At 38.9% G+C, this 14,090-nt stretch overlaps 1 protein-coding gene across 1 annotated transcript; it reads left to right on the plus strand.

The window, feature by feature from the left end:
• The first annotated feature begins 18 nt into the window (after nt 1–18).
• Nucleotides 19–12,871, plus strand: herpud1 (homocysteine-inducible, endoplasmic reticulum stress-inducible, ubiquitin-like domain member 1). Its single transcript, XM_012867508.3, has 8 exons — nt 19–391; nt 2,158–2,235; nt 3,320–3,385; nt 5,436–5,608; nt 6,095–6,205; nt 6,290–6,646; nt 10,762–10,879; nt 11,118–12,871. Exons 1-8 carry the CDS (start codon nt 239–241, stop codon nt 11,274–11,276), a joined length of 1,215 nt encoding a protein of 404 aa, XP_012722962.2. The 5' UTR covers nt 19–238; the 3' UTR covers nt 11,277–12,871.
• Nucleotides 12,872–14,090: the final 1,219 nt, after the last annotated feature.

Genomic DNA, 14,090 nt, shown 5'->3' on the forward strand with positions numbered 1-14,090 from the left:
GTGTGTTTGGAAACAACATTGTTCCTGGTAAGCCCCGTATGACAGACCACAGACAGACAGTTCCAGACGCTGCTCGGTCAGTAAAGTTTCTGCATTAACGGGAGGGTTCGCCCTTATTCTAGAATTTCTTTCGACAGTTACTGCGTAACAGAGCTTCCTTGTTCCTGGCTGGCGTTGTCGTAGCGACTGCTTTCATTCCTTTGCTCGGAAGCCGCATCAAGTGCCTGAGAAAGTGAAAATGGATTTAGGCGACTATCAACAAAAGACGACCCGTCTTATCGTTAAAACGCCCAACCAGGCCCAGGAGGATCAAATCGTCGAAGGGGTCGATGTGAATTGGACCGTAAAAGACCTAAAGGCTCATCTGTCGAGGGTTTACCCGAGCAAACCGGTGAGTGTCGAAGGAGTTGTTGAAGTTAGCCGGCTAAATGTTAGCTAGCGGCTAGCTGTTGTGGAATGTAGACACACCGCAGGTACGCGCTATCAGCCATTTCCTCCGTGTTGTCTTCCTGCCTGGGTGTGTTTTCTACACTTATGTCAGTTACTGTATAAATTACCCACATTTTGTCCCTTTTGTTTACCCTCGAAATTCAGTTTTTACAAATGTTGCATAAGCTAAACTTTTTCAACATGTACCGAGAACACGACGAAGCAAGCTTGTAACACCGAATTCGCCTCAGGGCGCTGTAAAACTAAAAACTATATACAATATTACCAATGTACATTTGAGCCTACCTACATATAATAAATATGTTCACAAGAACTTTATTAAGAATAAACAATTTCGTTGGCTGATTTAAACAGAAGAAGTTGTTCTTCATGTAGGTCAAACATGCGCTTTGTTGGATCGAAGCAATAAAAAATCCTTGTTGCTAACAGGAAGGGGGTATTAAAAAAAAAAAAAGGTGTCCCTTTGGAGTTGTAGTAGCTAGCATCCCCTCATAGCATCTGAATTGTTTTATTTATATTTCTTTAAGATAAACTTTGACTGAAAAAAGTGAAGTTATGGGCAAATTCCAGTATTTTAATTACTAAAATAATATATATATATATATATATATATATATATATATATATATATATATATATATATATATATATATATATATACAACTGAATAATTACTGCATCTAAAATAGGGCAGAATGTAAAGTATACATGTTAAAAAAGGTATTCGCAGTGACGTGAACAAATGTTATTTTAAGATTACAGTCATAAATTGACTTTATGAGAATCCCACTTAATATTTACTTAATATTTTAGGCCCAGATCTTGCTTCTTTTTTTTTTTTTTTTAACAACACTCTGCTCATGATTAAAGCACATTGCTGCTGTTTGATGTTAAAAAATTAGAGGATTTATGCTTCCGTGGGATTAGTTGATACCGTCAGGCGATGAGATGTGGCCTGATGTGAAACAGGGGGAAAAAGGCCACCTTTTTAAGAGGAAAAAGTTGGCGTTTCACACTAAAGTTAATGATTGTTGAATAAGTCTGGGAAATTAGCCATGTGTTTTTTTTCTTTGTTTTTGGGCTCAGCAGCAGCAGATTTACGTGGATTACACAGCTGACACAAAATATATACCCATTGGCTGTTGTCAATTCTGTTTCAGTTGTCAATTCTGAGAAAATCCCGATTAGTTCGACATTATCATCACGGACAGTCCGACGTTTCGGGGAACAAGGGATGCAGGTGTTGCTAAACAACACCCTGAAACTAAAAAAATGTTTTTGTAACTTGGCATTTTCTTCAATTCTTTGGAAGAACTCACGCTCAATGTCCTCAACAGCCTGCAGTAATCATGAAGGAGCTAATTTTATCTGTAAGAATCATGTTATTAATTTTTTAAATAACATTGGTGTACAACCAAAAAAAACGTCTAGAAAGTCAATTACTTAATAACAAAGGATTTTGTTTGAATCTGTTCCTATGTCAACTTTTTTCCAGGTGGTTTGTATTTGTTTATTTATTCTTACGATTGGAGAGATATTTACAGTTTTAAAGCATAAAAGTTGTTTGAAAGGATAGAAAACTGGTTAAAGATTTATTCCCCAACGGTCAGATATCATCCAGCTGAAGCCCCTGTGGACATAATGTGTCACTGTCTTCACGCTGAAGGTTTTAATCCCTGAAATGTTAATTTCTTGTTTTTATGTTAGGCTGTAAGTGACCAGAGGCTGATCTTTTCTGGCAAACTGCTGCCCGACCATCTGCACATCAAAGATCTTTTCAGACAGGTATGTTTTCATGGTGTTTAAATATTTTTTATTCATTACAACGTGTCTTATCTAAGCTGTTTGTTTTTATACAGAACTTTAAAAATAAACCCAGAATTAACTTTAAAATTTCAAATCGGTAAATACTGTAAAATAATTCTGGGTCATGGAGGATAAAGGATGTCTGCCCAGTTTTCTCATTGGCTGTCGTTTGATATTTAATAGCCTCCGAAAGGAGTTCCTCAGCCTGTGAACTTCTATTCTTTATTAATCTAGTACAGGATGATATTTCATGTTTTTAGTTCTGGTCTTCTTTGTCTTTGACTCTTAGCAGACTCTGCTTATCTTACAACTGAACCAGTAAAACAACATTAATAACAAGCGTTGTAAAAGAGAGATTATTTGGCACTGTTTTTATGAACCAATATACACAGTTTTGTTTCGCCGTGTTGATCCCAGTGTGATTATATTTCACGCCATCCAGGTTAAGTTTCATCAGCGTCCTTACCCACATGCCACTGCTGCAGCTCTCTAAAGATGTAGTTCTGCTTTCAGAACAGGAACCTCTGCTCTGTGTTTAGTAGACGTAACAGGTGTGGCCTGGAGCTGCATGCAAATACTGTTAATAAAAATAAAAAACACACAACAGGGGATTATTCCTGGGATTCAACACGTAATGTCACTTTATCAGCAAATGTTAAGAGTCTAAAGGTCTTTGGCTTCTTAATTCTTAATTTCCGGAAGGATCATCTAATGGTTTGTATTTATTTTTTCAGCAAAGGCTGGTTATAAAGGCGAGGCAGATGGAGGGCAGGGTTTACGTTAGGTTTTAGCAGGCACCGGGTGGTAAACTAGACTATCTTTGTGTACCTGTGACATGATTCTGCTTGGTGGAGGTTTAAGGTGACCTGGAGCTGTCCCCTGTCAAATCAACACTTACATAAACAACCAAATGCATGTTGTGGCCACCATGACTGAAGGAGGAGCAGCGTTGTGAATTTACCCCGGCTTGTTTTTTTTAGTTGTCATTGTTCTCCCTTTGGTGCAGAACGTGGTTATCGCCGTCTCTGTGAGGAAATCTCACTTTTTATCTTTGTTTTTGCAGGCGGACCTAATTCCCACGCTGCACCTGGTGTGCGCCATGAGGAATCCACCCCAAGCACCAACAAAGGTGAACATTCATTAAAAACTACAAACAAAGTCTAGATAATACTGGTATTCTCTACATTTTCCCCAGAAATATAAAAGTCTAACCTATAATGTTGGCAGATATTTGTTGGATGGGGGCTCAGTGACAAAGACAGGGCAGCTGGATAAAACCAGTAGTCAGTAAGAGTTTTCAAGCTAACTGAGAAATGTGTTATAGTTGTTTTTTTACTAACGTTGGCATGAAAGCTACAGTCATACGCAGCAGCCAAACCTTTGGGGATACAGTGTTTTTTAAACTATGCAATTCTTAAGTTTGCCCAACAATTGCCTTAAAATCCCAAATTTAACTTGCTGAATCTTTGAGAAACCTTGAAAGAAGGGTGGTTAAGAAGGTGTTTTTTGTCATACTTTTTTTTGTTTTAGTAAATAATGAGCTTTCCATGTTTCAAATGCAGTTAAAGTTGCAGCTCGGATGATTTACCAAACGCATATTACAGTTTAAACTGTAGCTTTACTTCAGACGTGCGTATTTACCTAATTAATGTCACTTTTCCCTTTTTAAATGTTGTTGCAGACATTTAGAGCGGCTCTAATCTCCGTAGGACAATTTGTTTTTACAGCTCATAGTAACTCGGCAAACAATTGAACAACAATCCATGACACAGACACACACAAAACAACGAAACTGGCTTCTTAATTCTTAATTTCCGGAAGGATCATCTAATGGTTTGTATTTATTTGTCACTCGTATTATATGTGACACACCAACCACACCAGGCCCCGGAATACAAACATGCAGTAGATCCAAGGCAAACATCTACACATGCCGGAATGCCAAAAACCATGTCATGTATGCAAAGGGAAGTCCTCCTTCAAAGTTCCTGACCCATAAAAAGGTGCGAGTGTGCGAGAACGAGCAGCAGCAGATTGTCTGCTATCACAAATGTGTTTTTGAGGAGCATCAGGAGGTTAATATGGAGCTTTTGTCAATTATGAAGGCACCAATGTGTCACACTAAGCATACGGCATGTTTTACATAAAAACAGTTATTTGACTTCAACTTCCCTGAAAGTCATTTCTCGTAAAGTCGTTTCTGAAGGTGCTTTTTGGACAAACAGTGCCGATGTGTTTGGCTTGATCCTCTTTCTATAACAGTTTAGGCTTTTAAGACTTGCTTTTTGTAACCGTTAGGCTCAGGTGTCATTTAGACCAAACTGAGGGAAACTCTTGACCAGATCTTGTTAAACAAATGGTGTAAAGAGGCTCTTGAGAGCAGGTGCGCTCCTTCTGTACGAACATGCTGTGGAGTGGAACCGTTCCACTTCAGCCGATCCTCTTTAACGATCTCACAACTAAAGATAGCTCGCTGTAGTTTCACCACCTTCTGTTCAAGCTCAGGACATCCCAGTTTTTCTGCATCTAATCAAATCAGAGGTCTGCAACCTCCAGTGGTTCTTTGGACCTTCCACGATTACTCTTAATAACTTTGGCTTAAAACGATAAAGAAACGACCGATGTTTTTTAATATAGATATCATAAAAAACGCAGTTTCCCCTGGAATAATTGCATTGAATTCCCTCAACAGAAACACCCTAAAGTTCCCAGTAATGTTTTATAGATCTATCTTTCTCATTAAGTAGAAAACTTTTTCATCTTCTATCTCATACTTTTAGAACTATTTATTTAAATTGACATGTTTATGCCTAATTTTATTGCTTGTTCAAAAAAAAAATTAAAAATATAAAAAAAGTCCCTCGTATGTAAACATTGCAGAAAATCTATCCATTCTTTTTTTTTTCTGCAAAAGTTTTTTTCTTTTCATCAACCTAAAATATTAGTAAAATAGTACTTCTTTACAAATGATGGCACATTTAACATAGGAGATATTTATCAATAGCTATGAGGGCTTTTTTTTTGTTTAGTTTTTGTTTAGGTTTTGCTAAAATGCAGCTCTAAACAAGTTTGATTCAGCTGGACAGAGGGCAAAACTGTCTCTCTGCGTTGTAACGGTTGCAGACGGTTGGATTTTACTAATCTACAAGTTTTTATGTTGCTGCCTGTTTCTCCTGCAGACCAAAGAGACGGAACAACCACATCCTTCCAGGTCCAACCCGCCTCTTCAGCCTCCCGGCACGCCAGAGCTGCGGCAGAGGAGGCCCACGTCTTCAGCAGCTGCTGCCGCCGCCGGCCCCGCCCAGACGCCAGGGACCCAACCTGCGCCGCCAGCATGGCCGACCTCAAACCTGTAAGCTGTGAAGCAAGGCGTTCAAGATTTAAGGAAAATTTTAAACTAAGTGCCTTATTTAAAAATGACATGATGCTGGGGAAGAAGATCGCACGTCAACTAAAAACCCCAGACCAGGAGGAGGGAAACTGAAACCAGGCAGCCGTTAATTACCCAAAACATGGGATCAGTGCTATTTGCTGCAGACTTGGGGAAAATTACAGAGGAACTGAGTATTTTTAAGTGCTGACCATGGAATTTACATTTAAATCACTTTTTTTTTTTTTTTTTTTTTTTTGTTCAACTAATGCTTTCAGAATGAGTAGATCTTTATGTAAATGTGATTCTGAGCATTAGTATTGACTTCCTGCTGTTCACCAAAGACGTCTGCATATATTTTTGGAGTCATGGTTTGCATATTTTGTAGCTGACGGTGTTTTTTTCCTGAACAAGCAATCCAGTTTTACTACAAAGTTTTTTTTTTTTTTGTTTTGTTTTTTCCTGCAGAGCTGCAGCATCACAGCTGACCCAGCCAGCCTTTCCCGCCTTATCTCTGTACAGCCCTCAGCAGCTCCTGTGGCTCCAGCATGTCTACGCCAGACAATATTACATGCAGTAGTAAGCGTCTGTTACTAATCCTCACCGTTTCTCCTCCATTTTTTTCCTCAGTATTAGTTTGTGACTCTAACCTCCCACCAACAGCCACGCAGCCATGGCAGCGGCAGGCTCTGCTCCCCCGACGTCGGTGCCGACCATCGCCCAGTACCCGCCCGTCCCCGTCCCGGCCCCTCTAGCCAACCAGAACCCCATAGACAACCTGCCGGTGAACCAGAACCCGGTGCAGGACGCCGCCTTCATCAACGCCGGGGAGGTCAATCCGAACATGCGAATGAACGCACAGGGCGGGCCCGTGATGGAGGACGAGGAGGACGTGGAGCGCGACTGGCTGGACTGGTTGTACTCTGCGGCCCGATTCGGCGTCCTGCTCATGATCGTTTACTTCAACTCCAACCTGAGCCGCTTCCTGCTGGTGATGAGCACGCTCCTCGTCATGTATCTGTAAGGCTTGTCTTCTTCTCCTCCTCGTACATTTTCAATTAATGTGGGCGCAGATCTATTTGGCTGCATCTCAACTTAAAGAGGAACGTGTGTTCTGGGTCCTAAAGGGTTTCTAGTATTTTGACTTCCATTAATTATACAACAGTGGCACCATGAGTTGGCATAACTATGAACAGAAAATGCACTTTATTAGAAATTAGTGCTGTCAAACAATTAAAAAATGTAATCGTGATTAATTGCATAATTTCAATAGTTAACTTGAGATTAATCTCAAATGAATTGCATATTTTAACTTTCTTTCTGAAAGTGTAAAAGCCTATTTGGGCATTTTAATATGCAATTTTGCAGTAAATAACACTAGTAAAAAAAACATGCTGGTACAAAAAAATCATTTTTTTTATTTTCAAGCACTTTTAAGAATTGGAATGAAAACATCCTGTTGCCATAAAATGTTAAACTCTGGCTAATAATGGCTAAATCACTAATCATAACGCCCTGATGTTGACACAATGTGTAAACAAATGTATAAATTAATGTTTCATGCCGGAATATTTTTTTTGGCTCTTAAACAAAGATAGACATGGTATTAAGCATTTACATAAGTAATACTAATTTTACATTTTAATAAAGTCACAAGTTTTATTGCTTTTTTTCGCTCTCACACACATAATCCTGTGCTTTCACACCAACAACTATAATTTGTATATTTTTGCATGCTGTTTATATCCACATTTATACAGGTTTTTTTAAAGCCTGGAAAAAGGTTTTACATTTCCAGGTGATTCCAGAGTCTTACACTTTGCTTGCAACTTGACCAGGAGCTTAATACCCTTTAAGGAGAACTGTTTAGCACAGCTTGATGTGCCGACATTGTAACTCCTGGTACTTCATTTGGCACCATGATTCAGCCTTAGTTTGTCAAATACAGATACAATTTAAAAAGCATTAAAGTATGGTTTATGGGTTGGCATTCTGTAATGTTATCAGGGTGTAAAACCTCATCTTCACCGCGTAATCTACTTTCAGCAGTTATCACAGGTTATTGCACCGTAAACTGCAGAAAGTACGGGCAGAACTGCTTCCTCTGCCTTTTTACTCCCTCGGCTTCTGTGTCATTCCAGAGGAGGAGATGCGCTGCAGCGCGTTATGAGGCCGAGGGATAATTCCAGCTGGTTATACTCGTGTCTGTAGTGCAAGCGGGTCTCTTTATAACTCGTGTTTATCGTCACTTATTTTAGAGCCCAAATAAGCGATTTCACTTTCAGAAACAAGCCCAAAAAACCACAACCCGCGACTTTAGAAAAAAGAAGCTCAACGTCACATAAAATAAGCGCATTTGGCAACAGTGAGCGCGGCTCTGTTTTTCTACAGTCTCTAGCATTCTTAGAACTACGGAAAGCGCCGAGGGTAAAAAAAAACACACACACACAGTCTGGAGAGTGCTGCGGGGAAAAAAAACATTAGGAACTGTGAGTGTGTTTTAACGCAAGTTAAAAAAAATTGTCGGCATTATGGTCTAACAAAGTTAAGGCGTTAAAACTGAGAGCCCTAATAGAAATGTAACGGTGTCAATCTACAACTGAATGTATGATTTAATTTAATGTTTAGAAATGTAAGAAATAGATTTTGGCAAATTACAGATTTAATTTAAAGTCTGTCTTTATAAGCTGCATACGATGGCCAAACACTTACTTTATTTATTAAAAACAGAGAGGTGCAGAATAAACCTTTAAGCTTTTTGATGTCTGAAAGTCTCCTGCATCAGTAAAACACAATTAAAAGTTTCCCAAACATCTGACGAGCAAGTAGTTTTGGTTTTTACATACAGGAAAAACTGTTGCTAAAGGAGCCAGTGGCAAGCAACAGACTTTTAATCAGTCAAGATACTTTTAAATATATAATATTGTAAAAGTACTCTGCAAAATGAATTAGGTTTTTTTTAGATTCTAATGGTTTAGGACAGAGTTTGGGTTTTATTTATTTATTTTTAATTGACGACATTTCTCATATTGGGCAATCCACACTGTGCCTTTAATAGCTAAAGATTCAATTCAATTCAATTCAATTTTATTTATATAGCGCCAAATCATGAAACATGTCATCTCAAGGCACTTTACAAAGTCAAGTTCAATCATATTATACAGATTGGGTCAGATTATACAGATTGGTCAAAAATGTCCTATATAAGGAAACCAGTTGATTGCATCAAAGTCCCGACAAGCAGCATTCACTCCTGGGGAACCGTAGAGCCACAGGAAGAGTCATCTGCATTGTACATGGCTTTGCTGCAATCCCTCATACTGAGCAAGCATGAAGCGACAGTGGGAAGAAAAACCACCCATTAACGGGAAAAAAAAACCTCCGGCAGAACCGGGCTCAGTATGAACGGTCATCTGCCTCGACCGACTGGGGTTAGAGAAGACAGAACAGAGACACAACAAGAGAAACAAAAAGCACAGAAGCACACATTGATCTAGTAATCTGTTCTACATTAGATGGTAGTAGCGGGTGAGCCGTCTTCTCTGGATGATGTCATAGTTAACAGAACGCCAGACCAGGTGTACCTACTATGAAGAGAAAAGAGAGAGAACAGAAAGTTAAAGCAGAAATGACAACACATAATGCATAATTGAAGAACAGTAGAACTCAATATAGTGAGAAAATTAGATCCTGATATACTCCAGTAACCTAAGCCTATAGCAGTAAAACTATAAAGGTAGCTGAGAGTAACATGAGTCACTAGTTATAATTTTTGTCAAAAAGAAAAGTTTTAAGCCTAGTCTTAAAAGTAGACGGGGTGTCTGCCTCACGGACCAAAACTGGGAGTTGGTTCCACAGGAGAGGAGCCTGATAGCTAAAGGATCTGCCTCCCATTCTACTTTTAGAGACTCTAGGAACCACCAGCAGACCTGCAGTCCGAGAGCGAAGTGCTCTGTTAGGAACATACGGGGTAATCAGAGCTCTGATATATGATGGAGTTTGATTATGAAGGGCTTTATACGTTAGAAGAAGAATTTTAAATTCTATTCTTGATTTAACAGGAAGCCAATGAAGGGAAGCTAAAATTGGAGAAATATGATCCCTCTTGTTGATTTTCATCAGAACTCTTGCTGCAGCATTTTGGATCAGCTGAAGGCTTTGAACTGCATTTTGTGGAATTCCTGATAGTAAAGAATTACAATAGTCCAGCCTTGAAGTAACAAATGCATGGACCAGTTTTTCAGCATCACTCCTGGACAGAATGTTTCTAATTTTGGCGATATTCCGGAGGTGAAAAAAGGAAACTCTGGAAACCTGTTTAATATGGGATTTAAATGACATGTCTTGGTCAAAAATAACACCAAGATTTTTTACTTTATTACCAGAGGCCAGGTTAATGCCACCCAGATTAAGTGATTGGTTAAGAAGTTTATTTTTTGAGGACTCTGGCCCAAAGATTAAAACTTCGGTCTTGTCAGAATTTAGATACAGGAAATTTAAAGTCATCCAGATGTGACCTTAGAGAACTGCATATATATTTCAGATATCATTCAGTCATGACCAAATGTATGTAAATATGGCTTCATGGATGTTTTTTTTTTTTTTTGGTTTGTTTGTTGGAGTTTAGCTTAATTGAAAATATTTGGTAACTTCTAAAGTCTTGCAGAAATAAATACCCATATTTATACATTTTCCAGGAGAGGTTGCCATTGATTTACTGGCCCAGACAGTTACTCTTTAGAGTATTCATAGGAACAAATGATAAATTTAACCTCCCAGTACAGTTTATTTATTCTTTTTAGTCTTTAGTTGCTTTAAGCCAGGGGTCTCCAACTCCAGTCCTCGAGAGCCGGTGTCCTGCAACCTTTAGATGTGTCCCTAGTCTGACACACCTGAATCAAATAGCACAATTAGCTCCTCAGGTTCTTCAGACTCTTGCTAATTAACTGATTATTTGACTCAGGCGTGTCAGACCAGGGACACATCTAAAGGTTGCAGGACACCGGCTCTCGAGGACTGGAGTTGGAGACCCCTGCTTTAAGCATTTCCCACAGATGTTGATTAATGCTGACAAACTCCAACTGAGACCTTTTGATACCGACAGAAACCGATTTCTGCTCTCGTTGCGTCTGCAGGCACACCGCGGGCTGGTTTCCCTTCAGAAGGCCGGCACCGGTCCAAGCACCCAACCCGCAGCCCCCAGAGGTCCAACAGAACCAACCGAATGAGATCAGGAACCCAGACCTCAATCCTGTAAGAATTTCACATCTCAGTCGCTCAAGTTTTCCAGTTTCTGTCTGCGAACTTCAAACAGTTTAAACACGAGCTTTTACTAATGTCACCTTATAGGTTTAGGCCAGCTCAGTAGCTTTGCTCATATGTTGAACAGCGCTTGAACGCCTTTGACCTCGTCAGAAATGAACAAATAAACTACGGGCCGGGAACTGTTTACCTTTTTACTGAGAAACTTTTCTCTGCTTTGACTCTTCAGGACGACGAGCACGCCGAGGCAGCTGAAGACTCGGAGGAGCCAATGACGGCAGTTTTAGTTCCTCCTCACAGGGTGTCCATCATGTGGACAGCCTGGGTGTTCTTCAAAACCTTCTTCTCCTCCCTCATACCCGAGGTTCCTCAGGGCGTGGCCAACTGAGCTGCCGGGTGGGCAGCGTTTAGTTTATACCCGTAACCGAGTAGCATGCTGGCATCCGACGAGCTCCTGTGCAGCGGTGATTCTTTTAGGGAGTGGCAAACTGAACACCAGCAAATAAAGGCAGCCCTCCAATTGCCAAAAAAAAAAAAAAATGTAGACGGTACCAAAGGACTAAAAACTGTCAAATTTTTTTTTTTCCACTGTTGGTTATACATCCCTACCCCACCATCGTGTTTTGGGCTTCATGAGAAGGTCTTGGAACCTGACAGTTACAGAATGAATCGTTGCTTTTTGCGTTGGTTTGTTTTCCTGGATTTCCTCTTCCAGTATGAGGGCTTTTTTTTTTTTTTTTTTTCCATAATCATTCAAATATCTTTAGATTAAAAACTGGTCTTCAGGTGGTAGTGTGCCATCAATAGGTTTTGACCTCCTGGATCTGTTTTCAGCCTCTCTGAAACAGGTGGCAGCACATTTTTAACACAGACATTTCCCTTTTAAAGTCGTTCTCTCACTGTGGTCACAGAGCACCTCGTGGGATCCTCCGGAAACCATCTGAAACAAATTATGACCTTTTTTTTTTTTTTTTTTTTTTTTTAAAGGACCAAGATGAGAGTAATTCAGCTCATAAGTCTGTTTAACAGGCGAAACTTAAAGTTCTAATTTTATTCAATTTTATTTAATGATTAAAATTCTGGTTTCAGAATCTCCAAAAAAAAAAAAAACTTGGAGTAAAGAAAAATGGTGACAAACGTTGGGATCAGGAAGAGCAATTTTGTGTTTTAAGGGACTATTGAATCTGAACGAGGAATTCAAGTCTTGGGTGAAACGAGGAAAACAGTTTAATCGAAATGTTGCGTGTTTTTTCACCTGTTTCATTCCGGCTTTTAGGATTTTAAGTGGATTCTTCCTTTAATTCAAAAGAAAATAGTTATAGATGAAAGAATATGTAAATATATTTTATGTACACAATGCACTTTACATCTAAAATCTATCATATGCAAGCTTCTGAGTATAGACATTAGGACCTCCTAAGGGCTTATAGTTTTTTTGCACAAATAAACAGAGTTAAGATTGCAGATCAAATAAGAGGAAAATATGTGGAGAAAATGAAATCAAGACAACCTTATGTAATGGCTGGTAATTCGTCAATTTTATCTTGGTAGCATTCCAGATTGTGTGACTAAATATGTTATTTCTTATCTTCCATTTTTTTTTCTCATTGTGTTGCATGAGAAATAACCAGATACATATATAACAGTATCTTTGTATCGCTTAGCCTTTATTTTTTTGCATGAATTTTGATCTGTAACAGTGAATAACTCTGTTAAAGCCTTGAAGTAACTTTTAAGTAAAAGGATGAAAGGTAGCTGTGTAATCCTGTATATTTTCTGTACCACATTTAAGCTGTAAATGTATTGCTTACATTCCCTTTAGGGGAAGGATAAAAGATTGTGACATTGGTCACTGTGTATATTGGAAAATTATGTTTTTGTTTTGTTTGTTTAACCTGCAAAAGTTTCCCCTTGTGTGTACAATAAGTGTATTAATGGGAATTTTGTTATAAAACATGCAATAAATATTTGTACGTCAAATGATTTTTTTTTTATGGGTTTTATTCTTCCTTTTTTTTTTCTTTTTTTAAAGAGTTGTTCTTAATGCTAAAGAGAGTCCAACAGATTTACTTTCACAGTGGAGCATAACAGCTCTGCCTGGAAAAAAAAAAATGTTGGGATTATTTCAAATTCAAGGTGGAGAAAGACGAGACTCCAGGTTCACTATGACATCTATAAAGAGAGACTTTACAGATATAACTTACAACTGAAAAATGCAAGAGAATCTTTCTTCTCTGAGATCAACAAAAACTTTAATAATAGCCGTCCTTTATTTGCTGTGGTGAACAGGTTAACAAATCCTCCTGTGTCTGTGGCTTCTGAACTCCATCGGGGCCTGCAATGAATTTGCCAACTTCTTTACTGAGAAAATCCAAAAGATTAGAGGATCAGTCTGTACATCATATCAACTTTAGAACCATAGCTGTCTACAACTAGAATTGATCTTGACAAAATGTCTCAATTCAGCCAAATAAACTACAAAAGCTTAGAGATAATCGTTCACCAGCTAAGTTTCTCCTCCTGCTGCCTTGATGTTTTACCCACAGCCTTCTTTAAGAATGTTTACCTGTCATAGCGTCTGCTTTGACTCAGATAATTCACATGTCTCTTCTGTCAGGTGTTTTCCCCCAGTCTCCAAAAACAGCAATTATCAAACCACTGTTGAAAAAGAACAATTTTGACAAACTACTTCTGCAGAACTACAGGCCCATCTTAAACCTCCCTTTTATCAGTAAGATTATAGAAAAAGCCGTTTCAACAATTAAACACCTTCTTAACAATGACCAGCCACTTTGACGATTTCCAATCAGGTTTATTGTTATTGGACCTCACTGCAGCATTTGATACTGTCCATCATTCCATTCTATTAGAGCGCCTGGAAAACTGGGTCAGCATTTTTGGTACAGCACTCAACTGGTTTAAATCCTACTTAAAGGACAGGGACATTTTTGTGTCAGTAGGTAACTTTACTTCAGAGACGACAAACATCACATGTGGGGTTCCCCAAGGGTCCATCCTGGGTCCCCTCCTCTTCAATATCTACATGCTCCCTCTAGCTCAGATAATAAAAAATAACATCAGCTACCATAACTATGCAGACGACACACAGCTCTACATCACCATGTCACCAGGTGACTAGGAACCCATTCAAGCACTGAGTAAATGCTTAGAGGAAATCAATGCATGGATGTGCCAGAATTTT

This window comes from Fundulus heteroclitus, chromosome 2, assembly GCF_011125445.2.
Source record: "Fundulus heteroclitus isolate FHET01 chromosome 2, MU-UCD_Fhet_4.1, whole genome shotgun sequence".
In the NCBI taxonomy this organism is placed as follows: Eukaryota; Metazoa; Chordata; class Actinopteri; order Cyprinodontiformes; family Fundulidae; genus Fundulus; species Fundulus heteroclitus.

Excerpts from the sequence above, each read along its gene's own strand:
- herpud1 (XM_012867508.3), top strand. The coding sequence starts at position 239 with ATGGATTTAGGCGACTATCAACAAAAGACGACCCGTCTTATCGTTAAA. Across the intron at positions 2,236-3,319 it reads TCAAAGATCTTTTCAGACAG|GCGGACCTAATTCCCACGCT; the intron begins GTATGTTTTCAT and ends TTGTTTTTGCAG. Across the intron at positions 10,880-11,117 it reads GGAACCCAGACCTCAATCCT|GACGACGAGCACGCCGAGGC; the intron begins GTAAGAATTTCA and ends TTGACTCTTCAG.